Raw genomic sequence first — 22,091 nt, forward strand, 5'->3', positions numbered from 1 at the left:
ATTTATTGAATATTTATATGATACATTTGAATTTTTTTCTCCTTAATGACTCATACAACAAAACCACAAGTCATGAATCTGGAAGGGAACAAGTGGAGAAAAGCTGGGTTACTGGGGCTGGGGGATTAAGAGAGAGTTGGGAAAATAACAAGAATTCATTTTTTTATACACGTATGAAGTTGCTAAAAATTAAAACAGGCCAGTTGTGGCACATGCCTTTAATCTCAGCACTTGGAGGAAAGAGGAAGATGGATCTCTATGAGTTCAAGGCCAAACTGGTCTACACATGAGTTCTAGGATACCACAAAGACATAGTGGGACCTGTCCTATCTTGGGAAAGATAGATAGATAGATAGATAGATAGATAGATAGATAGATAGATAGATAGATAGATAGATAGATAGATATAGATAGATAAAACACACATTCATTACCCTCAGAAAAGAACCACAGTTAAAGGGATATCTTATTTTTAAAATGTCCCATACATGTTCAAATAGAGTTAAACTGCAATGAAATGCTAAATTTAAAAGAAAGTAAAACTATGTGCTGATAGTAATAAAAATATGCCATAATGAAGTATGATAGTTAATACTGAACAGTGTTGGCACTGCTAAAGACCTTCAGGACCTGAAGTTGTACTGAATGTCCTTTATATCATGAGATGGTTATGATTCTGTAGGAAGAAGAGATGGAAGGTTATAGCTTTGAAATGATATGATCTGGTACGAAGCTGACCACAGTATTGGTGATGGTTAATACTGTCATCATAACAAGGTCTACAAACACCTCAAGGACACACCCCCGGGCATGTCTTCTGTAAGAGATTTCCTAGCTGAGGGAATCTGAAGTGGGAAGGTCTAGACTAAATGTGGGCAGCACCATTCCATATGCTGGAGTCCTGAACTAAGGGAGGAAGTGGGCTGAGCACCAGCAGCAGTGCTTTCTGCTTCCCGACTGAACAGAACATAACTCATCTTCTGCCTCACACCCCTGCCTCCACGATGTCCTGCTGTGATGGCCTTTGTCCTCAAACAGTGAGTCTGAGTAAATCTTCCCTACCCCTCTTTTCCTCCCCTCTTCCTCTCTCCCTTCTCCCTCCCTCCCCCCACTTTCTTCTGTCTGGTATTATGTCACAGCATGAATAAAGCAACTAAAATGCAAGGATTTTAAAGGCCAGATGAGAGAATTTCTCAACTTGGAGAAGAGTATTTGCTGACTGAATGGACATGTCTTGACAGCATAATATATACCAAACATTAGCTTCTCTAGTCATCCACCATCTATGCCAAAAAAGCATAGAGAGAAAACAAAACTTTCTGAAAAGAGAAAAAAGTTAAAAGAAATTGCCTTTCAAGATTTCTGACATTTGTTGCTATGAACCATGCTGAGAGAGGTGAGCTGTTTTTGCAGATAACTTCAACTGCATGGCCAAGAACGCTATGCTGGAAATCGAAATACATTCCCAGCATCAATAGCTCTTTGTCCTTTATGTTTCGACTGTATGTGTTATATAATTTAAAAGAATGAACCATGTCAACCAAAAGCATGAAGCCTGCTACAACTACTTCTAAATCAAAACCAACTTTGTGTGACCCGCAATACTCAACCTCTTTGACAACTTATTATGTAAGAAAAATCTCTTGTACAAACAGCCTTAGTACATTGTGATTTCCTACCTTCCATTCAAAATCCAGCTGCTTCATAGCTCGGTACACTTCAGCCATAATGTCATACGGTTTGCTCTGGCTTCGGATTCCAAGATGCCACTTGGCTTTTTTCACAGCTAAAGATTTGGGCTTAGTTGTGTTCAGAGCATCCAGTGGACATCGTGCCTTGGGGCTGTCTGCTATGAGAGGTGGCATCCTTTCTGGATGGGGTTTCAGGCCTGGGGGAATATGCATGGCACTATCATCCATAAAAGAACCTGTTGGAGGACTAGAGGCGAGGTAGAACTCACTGGCTTGGTTCATTATTCTCCGATTGTCAATGATAAGATGATAAGCCACTGCAAGCTGGTCTTGAGGGTCACCACTATACAAACTGTTCATCACTTCTGATTCTGTACACTCAAATTTCTCACATACTTCTTTCACAGCCTCATCATCAATGACGTTAGCATCATAGGAGGGGTCTTCAGGAAATAGGTAACTGGGCAAATCCTGTTTAAACCATTCATGTTCTCTAGGAAAAACACCATATACACTATTATAAGAACATGCTTTGATAAGTCCCACATAATTTAGACATGTGGCAATACAACATAGACTCTAAAATACTGGTCTCTAGACCCAGTTCTGCCTATTGACTATGTGGCCCTACTCCAGTTAATTAATCTCTATCCCTGAATAAAAACAGATATTTAGGCTCAAGATATTTCCCTAAAAATGAACAAAGTGGATCTGTCACTTTGAGAAAAATGAGTGGCAATATTTGAAGCCAGTGTTAGAATCTAAGTTTCCAAGCAAATCTAGATGATGTATAGTAATTTGTTCCTGCCTCCTAGAGTTTGATGGTTTCTCAAGATCTAAAAGATATTCTGATTGTTAATATTGATCATACTGAACCTGATTTTTATAGTGTAAAATGAAATGTTGAAAATCTGTATATTTCAATAATGCAAGATTTCCCAATTATGTGACAGATTTATACATGTGTGAGAAGGTCATTTAAAATTTAAAACATTATTATATAACTATAATGTGGTAAAATACAAAGCTTCATGTTTTTCTCAGTTGATACTAAAAACGTTAGTATGCTAAACTTTGGTTTAGTATCAAAGAGCACCACTATTATGTGGATGGCTATAAAATACTCCTTTATTTCCAACCACTTACCTGAGCCCACATTTTCCTCAGTAACTACAATGAATATAAAATATTACAAGATTAAATGAAGAAGTAGATTGAGAATCTAGCTGCTTTTAAACTAGGCATTAAGAAGATTTATAAAACTGTAAGATGATGCTTTTCAAAATGTTTCTGAAAAGTTTTTCCACTACACTTATTATCTTAGATATTCAGAAGACTGATTCAGAAGGATCTCAAGTTCAAGGCTTGCTTCAGCTAAAAAAGAAGCTAAAGGTCACTCTGGGTAATTTAGGAAGAGCTTATCTCAAAATATAAAAGCAGATAGGGAGGGAAGAGAGATGTAGCTCAGAGTAGAGAGCTTGCCTAGGAAGCACAGGCTCTAGGTGCAACCTTAGTTATTTGTTTCTAAAAAGACATGATTCATGAAATGAATAGATTTTAAGTAAACTTAATTCTAATTTTAATTATTATATGCTAACTACTGGTATATTATTCATTAAAAAATTCTTTGGTGTTCTCAATAACTTTTAAGAGTGTAAAGAGATACTAAAACTAAGATGTTTGCACACTGCTCTCTTAACCTCACTTTCCCTCACTTCTGGACCTTTATGTCTAATATCATGACTGCTATCAAAAGTCTCCAGAGATTATATACCAGATGAATGTAAACAAATATTAAAAATAATTGGTTACAAATACACAAATATTCTGATAAAACCTGGAGGTAGAAAAACAGTAAATGAAAGCCTGTGTGTCAGAATGGGAGGCTGGGTAGGAAAGCCACTCAAGCTAACATCTGAGCACTCAGCAGAACCATCAGCAGTCGCTAACCAGCACACAGAGGTCAGTTATTGAATCAAAAGGCACAATAAGTGAAAATATCTCGAACAACAAAGGGTTTTGTCATGTTATAAGAACCGCTCTGGTCCAATATCATAAGAGTGGTGAGACATGGGACAGAATCGTAAAAGAAATCAAGTATTGTAGACAGTTGTAGCAAAACTGTCAAATTAACCTTTATAACTATAAAAATTTCCCAGTGGATTGTAATGATCTCAGAGTTTCACTTAACACTGGCTTCATAACTTCAGTAAGAAAGTGAGACATGAGTTTTTATGCTGCCGCTCCTAAGCACCCATCCTTTTCAGCTGCAAGAAGCCTTAAAAATCCAACAGCCTCATGCTCAACATGGCGGAGGAAAATCACTGGAATAACAAGGATGGAGTAGTGAAATATCGTTGTCCTCCACTTTTACATACCAAGTGTGCTGGTTGTTCTTTGTCAAGTTGTCACAAATCTAGACATATCTAAGAAGAGGGAATGTCAACTGAAAAAACAGCTGGATAAGATTGGCCCATAGGCAAGTCTGTTGGGCATTTTCTTGATTAATGATTTGTGGGGAGCCGCAGCTGCCACCCTATACATATATATTGAACACCTGGTCTCCGGCCAGAGCAGAGAGCATTGATAAACAAGCCCTTAGTTGGAGAAGCTGAGTGCCTCTAGTTTATGATGCAAGCTGGCATGATTTCCTGCAGCCTATTATGCTTTGCCATGTAGTCGATGCTGACTGGGACCAGGGAAAGTATTTAACCCACAAGGGCTGGGGGCTGGAAGAATAGAAGTAAGATGTAGATATAGAAGTAAGATGTAGGAAATAGAAGTAAGATGTATGTAAGAATAGAAGTAAGATGTATGTAGGGGATAGGAGTAAGTAGGAAATAGGAGTAAGATGTAGGGAATAGGAGTAAGTAAGATGTAGGTAATAGGAATAAGTAAAATGTAGGGAATAGGAGTAAGTAAGATGTAGGAAATAGGAGTAAGAAGTAAGATGTAGGGAATAGAAGTAAGATGTAACTAGTAAGATGTAAGAAGAAGATATAGAAGAATATAGAAGAAGCTAGCTAAAAAAGAAGAAAAGATGAACGAATGATTCTGTAGTACAAGGTTCCTGAATAAACTGCATGGAGAAGAGCTCATTGTTGCCTCCTTATTTCCGCTGGACAGAGGGGCGGTGACAATGATTGATGTGAGACGGCCCAGCCCATTGTAGGTGATACCACCTCTGGGCAAGTGGTCCTAAATTGTATAAGAAAGCAGGCTGAGTAAGTCATTAGGAGCAAGCCAATAACCAACTCTACTCCATGGTCTCTACTTCAGTTCCTGCCACCAGGTTCCTGCCTTGAGTTCCTGCCCTGACTCCCCTTAGTGAGGGACAGTTTCCTGGAAGTGTAGGACATGCATCCTGTCCTCCCCAAGTTTCTTTGGTCATGGTGTTTTATTACAGCAACAGAAAGCCTAAGACACCTAGCAATTCCCTGAATACTTCCATATATGGCTTTGTCTTTGATGTGACTTAGAATTATATTACTGAAAGCCACCGAGTATCTGTTAAAAAAAAATCAGTGCCTATTGTTTAATATTCCAGATATCTGGAATGGCAACCAAAGTTGGGTAACACACACACACACACACACACACACACACACAAGAGCACTTAAGATAGAGTCTTATCCCCTAGGCAAGGCAAGCTCGGGCCAGACAAAAGCCCAGCATGGAGAAGGGAAGTGGGCATGAATTCTCACCCCCAGCTAAAAAGCTATGGTTAGCTCTCTTTATGGACTGTGAACCCTGGTAGGTCTAAAAGGCTCCACTGGATGACCAGACACTAAATACTATAGGGATAGCAGTAGCTGGACTCCAAAGCTAAAGAGAAAAAGAGAAAGGAAAGAGAGAGAGAGAGGGAGAGAGGGGGGGTGGGGGGGAGAGAGAGAGAGAGAGAAAGTCAGATGGATGTGGAATAAGGGAGGAGATGGGGGAGGGGAAATGAATATATAAAAATACATCAAAATAAAAAGTATTAATTTTCAAAGAAATGAAAGTATTTAGGACAATATCTTATTACATTGCCTAGGTTAGCCCCAAGCTTACAATCATCCTGCCCTTTAGCCTCCCAAATGCTAGAAGGCACATACAAGTCAGCACACTTAGCCAAGTTTCAAATTAACTTGATTCTAAGACTTGGGGAAACGGGTTCCTTGGGATCAGTGGCTGGCCTGCCTATCCAACTTGGTGAGTTCCAGGCCAGAGAGACCTTTTCTCAAAAAAAAGATTAGATACCACCTGAGGAACAGCACGAAAGCATGGACAGTTGTCCTTTGGTTACCACACACATGGGCACCCATGTACATGTATATCTGCACACATAAATATACATGCATACAATTAAGTTGAATAGTTGAAGGTTCTGATATTCAATTAATTTTACACTTACAAAAGTAGCAAACTCACATGGCTTAATCTGAGATTACCTTCTCAATGATTTCACTATAAATGGGGAGGAATTAAAAACGAAATATGTTAAGGAATAAGCTCACGACTAGTAATCAGGAAAAAAACCACTATCCACATCCACAGTGAGGCTTCCGATCCACTGTTTCCAAGCACAATAATTTTAATACTACTATTAATGCTACTACTAGGTCTAAAAAAGCTGAAGGAAACAAATCTTAGATTTCCAAGACCATATGTCTCTCCTGTTTATCACTGTATTTCTAGCACTCAACTTAGGACCTCTCACACAGCAGATGTTAAACACATATTGGAAGAAAAGCAAAAACAATTAAATAAGCAAATAAGTAGAGACATTTTTCTAACATGACTGCTGAAGAGAATATTGTGCAGACAGTTGAACATCTCCAACCAGAAAATCCAAACTCTTAATGCTCCCAAATCTCAAATTTTTTAGGCTCTAAAACTTCTGAATTTAAAGCATTTCTGGGTTTTGGATAAGGATAATTCATATTATAAATATATGTCACACATGCATGTGATATATTTTAATATAAAAATGTGGTCCATAGCTCAAAGTAACTTATACTTAGAAACAAAGGGACATATAACTAAGTCATGACACAACCTCAATTTCAGTTTACTGCTGTAAAATGAAAATAATAACTACCTCTGAAAAAGTCAGTGTAACAAAATATATTAAACGTATAGCAAAATGCTTGCTATGTATCAACTGTCAAAACTTTTAACTTTTATTCCTTTTAAAGTATACTTTATCAAATTAAAATTTTTCATATTGCCAGGCGGTAGTGGTACACGCCTATAATCCCAGCACTTGGGAGGCAGAGGCAGGTGGATTTCTGAGTTCGAGGCCAGCCTGGTCTACAGATTGAGTTCCAGGACAGCCAGGGCTACACAGAGAAACCCTGTCTTGAAAAACAAAACAAAACAACAACAAAAAAATTTCATATTGAAATATTGAGCATAAACATAAATTAGTGGGAATTATAAATCTAAGTTATTACTTTAAGTATAAAAGTGTTATTACTTTGTCCTTTGGCTGTAAGCTTTATCATGTAATGGTTAAGACATCTCTGTAGCCTAAAATATCACTATTTTATAGCACTTCCTATGGGTCAATTAATTCATCCCAATAGATTTATTTACAATTTTCCACTAAAGTCTATAAATATATGAATAATTGTTTTTAAATAGCAGAATTCAGGTAGTGGTGGCGCACGTCTTTAATCCCAGCACTTGGGAAGCAGAAGTGGATTTCTGAGTTTAAGGCCAGCCTGGTCTACAGAGTGAGCTCCAGGACAGCCAAGGCTACACAGAGAAACCTTGTCTCAAAAAAAAATAAAAATAAACAAAAAACAAACAAAACAAAAAGAATAAATAACAGAATTCTTTTACTATTCTAAATTTACAAGTACTTATATAAGCAAGTACAAATATATTAGCAAGTCTAATTTTTCTTCTGAGAAAAACCCAATTAGAAGAACTATTTATTCCAAAGAATTGTGAACAGAGTTTCCCCCACCCCTGTTGGTTCATTTCCATAACTAGATCTGGGAGCAGTTTTACAGCTGTACATTCTTATGCACAAGGCCTGGAACTGGAACAAGACAGAGAGAAAACAATGTTGTGGTTTGAACATGAAATGTGCCATCCCTACAGGTGTCTACGTTAGGACACGTGCTTGCATAGGTTGTAGAATCTGTTAGGAGGTGGAGCTTCAGTTGACAACGTAGGCCACCGGGGGTGGGCCTCTGAGCCTAGTGTCCTTTCTATCCACTGTGCTTCCTAACTGCAGATGCAGCATGACCAGCCCCTCAGGCTTGTCTTCCCCACACAATGGACTACTACATCTCCTCAAGCACTGAACCAAGTTTAAGTCCTTCCTCCCTTAAACTGCCTCTTGCCAGGTATTTAGTCCCAGCAATGAGGAATGTGAAAAGAATGCCATCCTGCTCACAAGACCTGCAGCAGCCTTCAGGGACCACCACCTCAGCCACCCTCTGAACTTGGATCAAACAGTGGCTGAACTTGGCCCACAGGACTTGGATCAAAACAGTTCCTCTGGCTTTAGGGCAAAAGGGGAAAGGTTTCAAAAGATGTCAGAAATGTGTTTGGAAACAACACTCTGAAACCTTAGATGAGACAAAAGCCTTCTAAACACATAAAGAATGTGTAGAAGGCACTACATCATTCCTGCCAGTACAATAGTTAACTCCTCAACAATCAAGTGATTCTCCACAGCAAATCCACTAGTGACTACTGAATCAAAAATGTAACAACAGTTATTTTCTTAAATATACTAAGTAAGATAACCATAGTGGGGCTCAGGGAGACAAATATTCTATGTCCTCTCCAATTAGGATTCTAGCTTCTAAAAGATAGTATGGATAGAACGCCAGGAAAACTAGAAAGGAGCCCATAAGACAGGAAATACAAGGCTTTAATGGAGAAAGGTCAGGATGGAAACCAAACAAGTGGGACATAAACGGTGTAAGGGAAATACAGGAGGTAGGGGTATGGGGAGACGGGAAGCTGGGGATGTGGAAAGTATGGGTAGGGGCAATACATGCATCTGAGCTGACCGTGGACAGACACATTTTGTGCTTATTCTTTAGTTCTGGGTTTACAGCATTTTCGCTGTATTTGATACTATAAATAAAGAGGGTAAGCCAGCTATAACACGGTGGTAAGGCTTCAAGAAAAGGCAATGCAGTACATCACCAACAACACCCAAAACAAAGTTCTCCACTCTTCACATCTGAAATGTCTCCAGATCTCTTCTAAACTTCTACTTTCTGTAACAGTCAAGGAGCAGGGAAGTAAATAGAGAGGTTCTTAAGACAGTTTGTTCCCTGAGAGGAGAGGCACTCTGAGAAAGAACAGACACTGTATGAAAGCGAAATAAGAAGGCATGAGCTGAAGGCTGCCTTACACAATCAGAAGCTCCTACACAGCGTGAGGGACCAGGAAGGATTCCACAAAGCTGAGGGAGGGGGGCAAATGAGCAGAAACATAAAAGAATGGTTCAAAAGCTATCAGGTGAGAGGGTGTAGAAAATAATGAGGGTCAGAATAATAATATAATCGAGGACACAGAACCTAAAATCTAAGGTAAGGCATGTGGTTGGGAAGGCAAGATGAGACTCTAGGAGACTAGATCCTTCTCACACAGGCCTCAGATGTTGTGCTGTTTATGCCAATAGGCACACAAGCAGTGTAAGACATTTGAAAGGTAAGTCACATAACCAGGTTTGCATAAGTCAAAAATTTTAAACTCCTTGTCATTAAGACAGTCATATTACAGCCCATGCTGGCCTTGAACTGGCGACCCTCTTGCCTCATCCTCCTGGGTGAGTGCAAATATTCTAGTATCACTATTACTACTACAATGAGAAAATGTGCAAAATGCCCAAAACTATAATCACCGTATGTCTTTGATAGTCGCTCGCTTCAAGGGGTCCACCTGCAGCATGTGCATCAGCAGAGTGGCGATAGAACGGTTGAGATAGTCTGGGATGTAAAACACACCCCCTCGGATCTTCTTAAAGAGCGTAGGCACGTGCTCATCGTCGAAGGGGAGGGTGCCACAGAGAAGGGCATACAGGATAACACCACAGCTCCAGATATCAACCTCAGGACCTGCATACAGCCTGAGGAAGGAAGGCACAGGCCTAAGTGTAGGTATCATTTCCCCTCACTGTTAGTATCCTGCTTATATACATGATAAATGCAAAACAAACTTGGTTATATGGCTATTTAAGGTCTTCACTGAAACATATAGCAATTTCCAAACCTCAATAATTACTCTTCATAGAAAGTTATCAGCCCAACTATTACACAAATATGTCAAAAGACGTATTTTTATTTGTTAAAATTAGCTATAAGTGCTAATTAAAATGCATTATACTTTCTGGCCAGGCAGACGGTGCATGCCTTTAATCCCAGCATTCAGAATGCAGAAGCAGACAGATCTCTGAGTTTTACCAAGGCCTGATCTAGACAGTCCCAAGCCATCCAGGGTAACATGCTAAGACCCTGTCTCAGAAACAAACCAGCTAACAAACACAAACATGTACACTTTCTATCTTATTTCTTTAAGGGAACATTAAAGTAGATAAGCACAAACTACAAGAAAAAGGGAAAAAATAATAGATAGTGCTTCACACCCCCAGAACCACTACAAGAAAGAAAATGATTAGATAACAGAAATTTTGCACACATTTTAAACAAAAGTTTAAATATTAAAGTACTTAACTAGCACCATATAGACAATGTTTAATTTGTATAACATCTTTTCTAAAACATTATTTATTTATTTTTAAATTTTTATCTTAAACATATGAGTATTTTGACTGCATGTATGTCTTGTGTGTCTGATACCCAGAGAGGTCAGAAGACAGTGTCCGAGTCCCTGGGAGTTGTGAGCCCTTGTGTGGGTACTGGGAATCAAACCTGGGTTCTGAAGAACAAGTTCTCTTAACCATGGAGCCATCTCTCCAGCCCTTGTATGACAGAATTCCTACTACTTTCTTTCAAAATCATTGGTTAATTCATTGGACTAAGGCACCTGGGCTCTAGACAGTCAGCTGGGCTCTAGACAGCTCAGATCAGGACAGCTCTGCTCTGCACCGCACGCCTCTCACTATTTTTGTCTTGCCCTTCTTCTATATTAACATTTCCAACAGCACATTTCCAAAATCAAACTCTTGTGTGAGGTAAAAAAATGTCTACAGCTCCAGTGGAAAGAACATAATTGGCTTCACTAGAGTGCTGCCCCTAATATACAGCGTTTGCTATATCACCCAAGCTCCTTACTGTATCAATGTGTTCCCTAAAACTGACCAGCTGAAACTCTAACCTCAAACTGATGCTATAAGGAAGTGGTTAGTTGGGGAGATCTGGCCCTGAGATGGAACTCTCATAAAGAAGGTTAAAGCCCTATAAAAGACTACCCCAGAGAGGTTCCATTACCCTTTGACCACACAGGTATACAGTAAGAGACAGTGAGCTTTGAGGAAAGGCCCTACACACAGCAGAGCTGTGTGTAGAGCTACAGAGCTAGGACAGGCAGGCTGCAGTTGTTCATTAAGATGGTGTATGGTGCTCTTCAGAAGCCCAGGTGAACTAAGACTCTCACAAAGTCTATGTGTAAACACCTACTCAGTACTTCTCTCAATACATTCTGCTCACTTGCAAAACCAGACCCTAGTCACTCTGAAATGGCTTCACTTTATCTCTGCAGCCTCTGAAAATATTTCCTGATGCACCATTGAGCTAATTACATGAGGGACTTCACTGTCTCCATTTGTGTAGTTTAATTGCTTGAAATCATATTGTCACCCAAATTTCACTCTTACAAAGACAGAATAGAAAACAACTGCCTGGAGAGTGTGTGAAACACTATTAAATAATTATGTCTGCTACGTAAAGACAATGACTTAAATGTTAGCAAATCTTTATAGCTATCTGACATTTTCTAGATTAGAAAATAGACATTGCACAAGATCTGCCTCTGCCTTTACCAATAAACAAAATACATGAACATATATATTAAATCAAAATGTATAAACACATGTCTTAGAATGCCTACAGGGAGTTTTAAAAATTAACTATTCTGCTTATAATAAAAAATAAGTGAACAATTGTTTCTCTTATGTTAAAAAAAAACTTTTCCCAAAGAAAATACAATTAAATATTACTAAAATGGATGCAAGGTCACAAAAAGCCTACTTATCACTAAAACTATTACCTTCCTGAGATGACCTCAGGTGCTGCATAGTTTGGTGATCCACAGCTAGTTCGTAGAAATTCACCATCTGACATCATATTAGATAGTCCTGAAAATGAAAGTGATTTATCAGATGATGAATATAGAACATACAGGTAAACCTATAATGAAAACTCTCAATTATTGCATGCTTCAGAAGTCATATTCATTATTTTTGTTTAAATGTAATGGTGGGTGGCACGACAGCTCAGTGGGCAAACTTGACAACCTCGATTCAATCCATGGATCATAAAGGGGAGACCAGAGAGAACTGACTCTGGAGTCTTGCCCTCTGTCCAACATGCACATCTGTATTCTTTCAAATATCCCTACAGACATCCCACGCACACACACAAACACAGAGGGACACACACTAATCTTTAAATTAGTGCGTTACTAATTTGAAAGCTGCTTTTAGACTAGAAATAAATCATTTTAGGGAAAGCACATCATTACACAGAATGCTAAAGAGCACCACACGTGCAGATGGAATGAACGGCACTACAGGAAAACTTTGACTCATTTCACACATACCAAAAAAGATTATTTGAAATTATATTACTGTTTTCAAAAATAGAAGCACCATATATTATCTACTTCTTTATATGAAGAAATAAAATATAGGCTGCTACTTAAAAAACAAATAAATGAAAACTGCTTTTAAAAGTCTTTCTTAAAAGGTTGTAATTGGGTATTATATCTTTAATGCCAACACTCAGGAGACAGAAAGGAGGAGCGCTGTGAGTCTGAGGTCAACTTGGTCTAGCAAGTTGCAGACTAGCCAGGGCTACGTAGTAAAAGTCTATTTTTTTTTTAATTATAATTAGACAGCAGACCAGATCCAGCTGATAAGCAGTTCGGCTTCCTTGGAGATATGGTCTCACTGCTATCCAGGTGGAGCCTCCTGTTTCAACTTCCTGGGAAAGGTTTATAATTAGAGAGCTTTGATTCAACACAGTAAAAATAATCTTCTGAACCAAAACTCCAGCTAAACTACTTACTAGAAGAGTTTAAAGAGAAATAGTAAAGCTAGTTTAAAAACAGGTACAAGACAAACAGACAAAAAGCCTGCAGCAATGCAACCCTGAACTGCACACCTCCCATCATTCTCTCCTGAGGGTCACATCCTGTCTTTTCCTCAAACATCCACTGTGGCAGCCTTTCCAGATGTGTTTATGCCAGAAAGTGTATGCTGATTAAAAATGTACATTTTACCTTCTCTCTGACCAAGGACTGACGTCCCATTTACTCATAAGTTATTAGATACTGCCCTAAGGCTTACAGGACTTTCCTGGATCAGTTCAGAAGCAGCACAAAGCTTTTAAAGCTGAGTACAAATGTCCACACACTTGTTTATGTCCATTTATCAGAAAAGCATCCACTGTATCAACAAATTTTTCAAAGGAATTTGGGATCTTTCTCTTCCCAGCACTCCCCTCCCAAAATAAAATAAAATAAAATAAAATAAAATAAAATAAAATAAAATAAAATAAAATAAAATAAAATAAAATAAAACGGGTACCATTTCCTTAGGAGGAAAGGCATGTTAAGTGGATCTGTCTTGATGTGGCCTTCTGACGTGTTTTCTAGAAACTTCACTACTGTTTAAGTGGACTTAAATAAACAAAACAGGCCAGTGTAAACTGCAATCAATCCCTTTTGTAGTGCAGGATTTGTAAGGGCGAATGGTAAGCTCTTAGTTCTGTAAGTGTAGATACTGGTGCGTTTTACAGGCACTAACAGCTCTGAGCAACCCTGGAGTGGCATACCAAAGTCAGCTATCTTAGCGTTCATCTGGGCATCCAGCAGCACATTCTCTGGCTTCAGGTCCCTATGGACAACCATATGCCTGTGACAGTAATCCACAGCAGACAGGATCTGCTGAAAGAGCCGGCGAGCTTCCACCTCTTCAACCTAGCAAGCAGAAAAAGAAGCTGCATCAAGACTATCTGGGGCATCATTTATTATGCACTTCAGTTTTGTAACAAGTCTAAATATAACTGATCAGGCTAATTAAAATCGACTAATTAGAAATCCAACAAATCAGACAAAGCAAACCATCTATAATCTTGCCAAACCTCAAAATAGTATTCAATGGATTTTTTTTTTTTTGGCTTGGCTTGGCTACATGGCAATGATGTTTAATTTTCAACCAATATTAATATGCATAATGTTTTGGGGGAGTCAGTACAGCCGACTAAAACAGAATTTATATGAAAACGCTAAGAAAAGAACATAATTGAAGCTTCAAGATGATTTTATACAAAGATTATGAAAAGCACAAGAATTGATTAAGTGTGATATAGTTTCCAAATCAGTATGCAAAAAGCATACTTCTCAAGAAAAGAAATAGGTCTTGTATGTGTAGTCAGTGCTACAGAGACAATTAAAGAACTGGAAATGTCTGTGGCTAGCTACTACCAATTCCTTCCACTTTCTTAGCTTGGGGTTGAGAGATACACTAGAAAATATGACACTCACCCGCCCATGTTTGCAAATGTAGTCGAACAATTCACCTCCAGACACATATTCCATTACCATAAAAAAGTCTGTTGGAGTGCTGATCACCTGGTAGCTTGTTCAGAAAAAAAAAAGTGGGTTAATACAAAATGGTGCTCCTACAAATAATCAATCTCATCTGCTATTCTTGTTACAATTCATATTCTAATATTTGTACAATATTGTAGGATGGCAACAGATTTTACAATGTTATCAAAGTAATTCCAGTGTCTTAAGCATGGAAGGTTACAAAAGTCTCCCACTTCCTGAGGCTTATAGACTCCCCTTCAGATTTCTGCTTTTCAGATCTCGTTATCTTTAAAATCTTCACAAACTAAGTTAAGCATTTTTCCATTTCAAGAAAAAATTGTTTAGTCAATAAAGATAGGTATTATATGCTTAGAATATTCTTAGACATATAAAATATATCACAAAGATATATACTCAGCAAAATTCAGTAGGTAAGACAAATCATCCTTCTTAAAAGTGGCTGGGAGGAGGAGCCATATACTGAAGCAATCAGTGAGACATGGAGATAGAAAACTACACTCTATATACTTGCTTTGGCTCTGATTGAACCAACGAATCTGAGTGTGTGACACAGCCCTGTATTCCTATACTCAAAGTCTATGGCGGAAGAAAACAATGATTTAGAAGGTAGCCTGGATACATAGTAAAGGCTTGTCTCAAACATACACATAAGACGTAACAACAGAAGTTGTGAAGTACTACAGAAAATCTGAACCCTGGCGAGATTACTAATAAGACTCAGTATGTTTTTATTGTTAGATGTGATAGTGACACTAGGCTTATCTCATTTAAAATGATACTTTGAATCTGAGTGAGATGATCTAGTAAGGCATGGTGGGAAGGAGATCAGGCAGCACACTGCTGACCCTGAAGCTGAATGCTCAACGCTACAGTTTAGTACATATTTCATAGTTTTACAATAAAAGTATATGTGTGCATGCATATACATGCGTGCAGACACCTAAAGCTGGTCTTATTAAACAAATAGTAAGAAATTAGCTTAATTTTACAGAATAATATTTTTCTCTGAAAATTATTACTTCCACAAATACAATTTTACAAAATCAGATTTTGAAAATGAGTTAAAAATAATACTAATGTTTTAAATGAAGATTGCTTCTAACATTTAGACAAATTAATACTGTTCTACTTTAAAAACTACATTATCTTCTTTACAAAGGGTTCTCTATAGTCTCGTTGATTATGAGTACTGTTAGTTTCATAATGAGTTATTATTTAAGGCTGATAAATACAGCAATAAAGACTTTGCTGGCTTCAGTTATTCAGGAGACTGCACAAGAAGGAGCTGACGCCAGTCTTCAGGTAATCTACCTTGACAGAGAATTTGTTAGAGTAGGGAACCCTTTGCTGTTTTGTCTACCAATGAGCCACATTTTATTAATGTGCAATAAAGCAAATATGTGCTAGCTGGTGGTGGGCTGGGTTCCTAATAGCCATCAAGTAGATGTGTTACATTCTATCTATACTAGGAGAAAACACATTGTGTGTAAAATAAAAAGAGCATTAAGAGATGATCTGTAGAAATAGTTCTTTCTTAGTTTTTTGTCCTTGAGATAGATGTTATAGAGTCCAAGCTTGCCCCAAACTCATAATATTCCCTCCTTGGCCCCCACATTCTGAAATTACAAGTGCAATCACAGGGTTAGTCTGGAAAGATACTTCAAATGGTAACCTTTAGTCTCTGAAGGACAAAAAGGGCAGAGTATCCCATTTTACGTAAAACAAATGGCTATAGGAGAAATAAGGTTGAGACTAGTTCATGTGAACTGTGGAAAGGTAATTTTATTTAAGAGCTCTTAACAGAAATGCTCTGATAAAGGCTATTTTGACAGGTACTGAGTGATCAAACAAACTGAATACAATAGGCAGAAGCATCTACTGGTTTTTTTTTTCTTTTGGTTTTTCAAGACACAGTTTTTCTGTATAGCCCTGGTTGTCTTAGACTCACTCTGTAGACCAAGCTGGCCTCGAACTCAGAAATCCACCTGCCTCTGCCTCCCACGTGCTGGGATTAAAGGTGTGCACACCACTGCCTGGCTATGGTCTGGTTTATTATTTATTACCAATCACATTTGTGCTTATCCATTCTGGATGAGGCATGAATAAAATGGTGAAACTCAAAGAAACTTTGCTGGTGGTCCTTTGGAATACACCACAAGTCTTCATAGGATAGTGCTGGGTTGAACTGTCTCATGAAACCTCTAACGCCACAGCACATGCTAGCACACACCAAAGGCCACTTCATAGCAATGAAAACTGAGGCTACCATGAGTGAGCCAGGTCTAACTAATCAAATAAGGAGTCTTAATACTTACTGAATCCCTTCTTGTATTCTCCGTGTATGAAACTAGAAGTTGGATCCTCTGTGGGGGAACTTGTAGTCTAGCTATAGTTAGGCATTGAACAAGGACTCTCTTCAGACACATATCAGAGTTTCAGGCCAGAAGTCTCCTATCAACTCCAAAGCCCCAAATTAATGTGGGCCTGTTATCTCTGTCACTTCTCAAATATGAAACCCACAACTACAATCTCACTACTTCTTGTTAATCATGCTTTATTTTCCTCTGCTGCAGCTACTTCCTGCAGGCTATTTCCACTGACCTGAGCACCTTTGACAGGGCATTAGCCATCCCTTAGAATTTAGCTTCCAGAAAACCTCCCAAGTGTAAATGCGGCAACTCGTATGCATAGACACATTTGCCTATGCTTTACAACTCCTATCTCTCAGTTTGTAATTACATGTATCATAATGATGATTAATTTGAGTTGACATCTGGAAAAGTACTTACAACAAACTATTTAAATTAATGTAGAAATTACCACTTTAAAATATGTAAATAGCTTGAATCAATACCAGAATGAACCGAAAGTAAAAAGAAAAACATGGCAAAATTTCAACCAAGTTATTAAAGGGAAACAATTTTTGGAAACAGAAGAGTCCTAGGAAAACAGCTTCATTTTAGAGACTTGTGGGAAAGGCAAGTTCCTGGTTATTAAAAGGTAACCTCTGGTAATTATGTAGAAATATTATAAGAAATATAATGAAGAATAATCACCACACATACCAGCATTCTTTTAATGTGACAGAAATGGAAAATAATATGCATTAGGAAATTTTCCAGAAACACTTTTAATTAAGAAAAAAAAGCAATTAGCCAGACAATCCCTAAGCAATGTCTAGCTGGTAAGGTTATACTCGTTTTTATGCAATAAACACACAAGTAATACACACCACTCAAGGAAAAAAGAAATATTTCTGAAGTGAGCCAAAAATCAACATTTATGCACATCCCTGTTCAATGGTAATGTCTATAAAGATTGTAAAATGTTATTTATATTGTCAAGTATATATAGAGTAAGATTTTTCTTTAATTATAACTCAGCTATATAAAAATGTAGTAATTATTATACTGGTCTTTTCTTTAGTTAATTACTGTTTTTAACAATATCCTAATAGGTAAATACAAACCATTACCAGCAGTAAGGCAGAGCCTTTCCTGTCCCTCCCATGTTGCCACACAGAGAACTGTACTCCACTGCCACCCCTTACCCTCATGCAAGAAAGCCACCGTCCTGGTGCCCTTTCAGTCTACTCTTGCTTTTGTTTTAGTTTTATTTTTATGTATGAAAATATATGCATATGTATATATGTATATATATGCACACACACATATATATGTATGTATATATATATATATATATATTTAACAGTGATTAACATTAATATACCTAGCTTAACATTTTTAGGTTTAAAATGGTATATACCATATGTAATATTGGAGAACGTCTTTGAAAATCCGTCAATATTGCTGTGTGCTACAGTCATATGATGCGACCATTATGTAAGAGGTCACTGTGTTTACCTGGCCATTCCCGGAACCTAGTTCTGCATTTGCCTGCCACAGCAAGGTGCTGATCTGCTTCCTTCCTGCGGTGTGCTACTGTGTGCTCCTTGACCATTTTTGCACATGGTGAGATTCTCTCTTGCTATGTACTGATGAGCTGAACTGCCCAACATAGCACATGTGAATGCTCTGTCAGGCCATCTGCTTTCTGAAGAGACTTTAGTGATACTAACATGACTAGAAAGCTTGTGGACTTATACAGTATCTAGTACTTGCAAAATATCATATATACTTCTTCTCCAAGAATTGCTTGTGTCTTTTGGCAAATTTTATTGGGTTGGTCATGTTTTTCTAATTTATGCATGGACATAAAAATCATTTATTTCCATAACTGTCTAGAAAACAGAATAAATATGTACTGATTACTAACTTTATAAAGCATACCTTCTAGCTACCAAGTCACACTGAATTTGCTTTCATTTTTCTCTACAAACAGTTACTCTAATGGGCATCTCCTTACAATATAACTGTACATGTATATCACTATCAGACACACATTTAGGAAACCATGAGTGTCTTCAAATATCCAATCTGAAGGCTTCTCAATTACAATGGTTCTCTTTTTCTGCTCCTCCTTTTTAGAATTAGATCCAAATACCATCCATACATTTTAACTGGTTTTAACTTATAGGTTGCTCATAGTTTGTTTTTCCAGAAGACATCCTTTTGTCCTTGAGAGGCTCAGTTCAATTTCACCACACATCCTTTAGAGCATCATGACGAACAATGTGTAACTCTTATTAGAGCGGAGAACTGATGAGACATCCATCTCATTTGGTTATTTTTTTAACAACTGCATGGCACTGTGCACCTCTAGCCAAAGAAACAAGTTCTCTCCTTCTGAAATACAAGTGGCCATTTCGTCTAGATTCACCAATTCATTAACTAAATATTAAATTATCTTTTATGCATATGGGCATTTTGTCTGCATGTATATCTGCACACCAGAAGAGGGCATCGAGCCCATAGCACTACAGTTATAGATGGTTGCCAGCTGACATGAGGGTACTAGGAATTGAACCCAGGATCTCTTGGAGAACAACTAATGCTCTTAACCACTCTCCAGCCCCTTTAATTAATAAAACTTAAATGCCGTAGTATTTGAACAATCTACCAAAAACCTGTGGTGCAAAGAAAAATTTCACTCCAATCTTCCTCAGAATAAGTTCAAGATCACTACCTAGCAAGTTCAAAGATATCTTCGACTACCTAGTAAGACCCTATCCCAAAACAAATGAGCAAAGAATATCAAACAAAAACCCACTGCCTCTGTAGCATGCACCATTGTAAGATAGTAGTGATGTCTCTCTCTCTCTCTCTCTCTCTCTCTCTCTCTCTCTCTCTCTCTCTCCCTCCCTCCCTCCCTCCCTCCCTCCCTCTCTCCCTCTCCCTCTCCCCCCTCTCTCCCCTCCCTCTCTCTTCCCCTCTCTCCCCCCTCCCCTTTCTGTTCCTAGACCTCCTCATTTCTAAACATTTCTCCTCCCACTAAATACAGCAAAAATCCACGGCCATAGATTTTCTAAGATTAACTCTTCAAATTATCTACTGAATTCTGTCCATATACCTGCTAAGGAACTTATCTCCTAGAATTAGCCCCCTTTCTCCTGTATCTATTGTTCGGTCTTGACCTAATCCTTCTCTGTAACATTCCAACCCTAAAAGACACCCCCTTTACACAATACACACTCTTCAAATTACTACTGCGCTTTCCCCTCTCCTGTCTAAACTATTGTTTCTCTTCATCACATGCTCTTTCTTCATCTAAGATTTTTGCCTTTAAGATTTTAATGAAAGTTTAAAAACAAACAAACAAACAAATAGTAACCTCCTGTTTGCCAAATCTAGTAAGTCCATTCTTGGTTTTCATCTCACTCAATAGTAGCAGTAAGTACAGGTGACAACCTGTTGAGATCAAGCTGTTTCCTAAGTTAGTCCAAAGTGTATTAAAAAGTGGGTTGGGAGAGGGAAAGATGGCAAGTAGTGCTTAGTGGCCCTACGCTCAGTCCCCAGCACCACATAAGGTGGTAGCTTACAACTGCATGCACCTCCAGCTGCAGGAGAGCCAACACTCTTTTCTGGACTCCAAAGGCACCTACAATCACATGTGCGCATATGTACACATGTACAAACATATTAACACATACACAAGCATACATAAAATTAAAAGAAAAACAAGTCTTAAAAGAAGTTTAAGTTTAAGTTGCTCTGTGAATAATTTCTCTCCAGGTTCCTTACCTCTTTACTGCATGTGATATAGTGGACTATTACGGGTTTATTGCCTACTTCCCCACTGCCCCCCCCCGGCCCCCATACATGTATTTCTCCCTCTCCTGGTCCTCCCCGTCTCTCCATACAGGATGGGTTTTTTTGTCTGTTGATGTATCATTAATGCCCAAAGGTGTTATTTGTGAAGTAATGGACCAGCAATCTACCTTTCTGTCTTCAGCTTGCTCTTCCTTTTCCCTAGCATACTTTGTGTTCCAGCCACACTGACATTTCTCAGATACACACACTTACATTCATTATTTTGTTCTTGACTATCCTCATAGTAATGGTGAGGCTTTACTAAAACTTTTCCTCTTTATATATACAAGTAGCTATTGAGCATTCATTATGGGATGGATATGAGATTCTATATGACATCTCTATTCAGATGCATAGTGGGATAAAATATTAACAGAGCTAAAACAGTTCTTAATGATCACCACAGCTCCATTGTTTCTTTCATTCCTCTCAGAAAGTGGTACCACTATTGTTACTTGGTGGTTCAAGCCAAAACTATAGACCCTTTATTTCCTTTCTTTATTCCTTCTTTCTGATCTTGCAGGAATTCATTAGTTCTGGCTCTGAAGTACATAATAGGTAATTCTGCTAAATGGACATCATGTCACACTGTCTTTTAATGTTGACTGATTAGTGCTGTCCTCACTCTTGGTCACAGATACTTCTGTGTGCAGTGTGTTAATGAAGAGACTAGACATTAATCAAAATGCTAAGAATAAGTGACTGTGAGATCTGCCTTAAATGGGACATTGTATCACTCCTTCCTAGACTCAAGGCACACCACAGGAGAAGGACAGAAAGAATGTAAAATAAATGCACATGATGGGAAAGCGTATTGTGGAACACACTCTTCTGCTCATGACAGAGCTGTGCATTCATAAGCACACAAAAGTCCTCTCTGCACACATTTGGGCCCAACAGCATCCTATCATGGACAGGCAGGGGCTGCTGAGACCCACCATGCCCTGAGGAGCTAGACAGATGACTGAAGGGGAAGGGTAGTCATATTCCACTATGATTGGCCACTAGAGTGCTGCCCTTGCTCAAGTAAATCCACCCCCCACCACAGTGTCATGCAAGCTCAGTCAGTCCAATGGTTGGCTGCAAACATCTACCTCTGTATTTGTAAGGCTCTGGCAAGACCTCTCAGGAGACAGCCATATCAGACTCCATTCAGTATGCACTTCTTGGCATCCACAATAGTGTCTGGGTTTGGTAACTGTATATGGGATAAATCCCCAGGTTAGACAGTCTCTGGGTGGCCTTTCCTTCAGTCTCTGCTCTATCTTTTATCTCCATATTTGTTCCTGAGAGTATTTTGTTCTCCTTCTAAGAAGGACTGACGCCCCCACACTTTGGTCTTCCTCATCATCTTATGGGCTGGTTCCTGAACTGTGTAAGAGGGAAAAGGGCCAGCTGAGTAGGAGCAGGCAGCCGGCAGGGGGCAGCAGGCAGGGGGCAGCAG

General features: G+C 38.5%; 1 protein-coding gene across 1 annotated transcript in view; it reads right to left on the minus strand.

The window, feature by feature from the left end:
- Prkaa2 (protein kinase AMP-activated catalytic subunit alpha 2) overlaps positions 1–22,091 on the minus strand; it is a 76,001-nt gene that overhangs the window by 8,433 nt on the left and 45,477 nt on the right. Inside the window, exons 3-7 of the mRNA XM_031378036.1 lie at positions 14,370–14,463; positions 13,658–13,802; positions 11,871–11,958; positions 9,547–9,771; positions 1,680–2,184 (exon numbers count right to left, since the gene is read on the minus strand). Of these exons, the coding sequence (XP_031233896.1) occupies positions 1,680–2,184; positions 9,547–9,771; positions 11,871–11,958; positions 13,658–13,802; positions 14,370–14,463 (1,057 nt within the window). The remainder of the gene's footprint in view (positions 1–1,679; positions 2,185–9,546; positions 9,772–11,870; positions 11,959–13,657; positions 13,803–14,369; positions 14,464–22,091) is intronic.

This window comes from Mastomys coucha, unplaced genomic scaffold (assembly GCF_008632895.1).
Source record: "Mastomys coucha isolate ucsf_1 unplaced genomic scaffold, UCSF_Mcou_1 pScaffold18, whole genome shotgun sequence".
In the NCBI taxonomy this organism is placed as follows: Eukaryota; Metazoa; Chordata; class Mammalia; order Rodentia; family Muridae; genus Mastomys; species Mastomys coucha.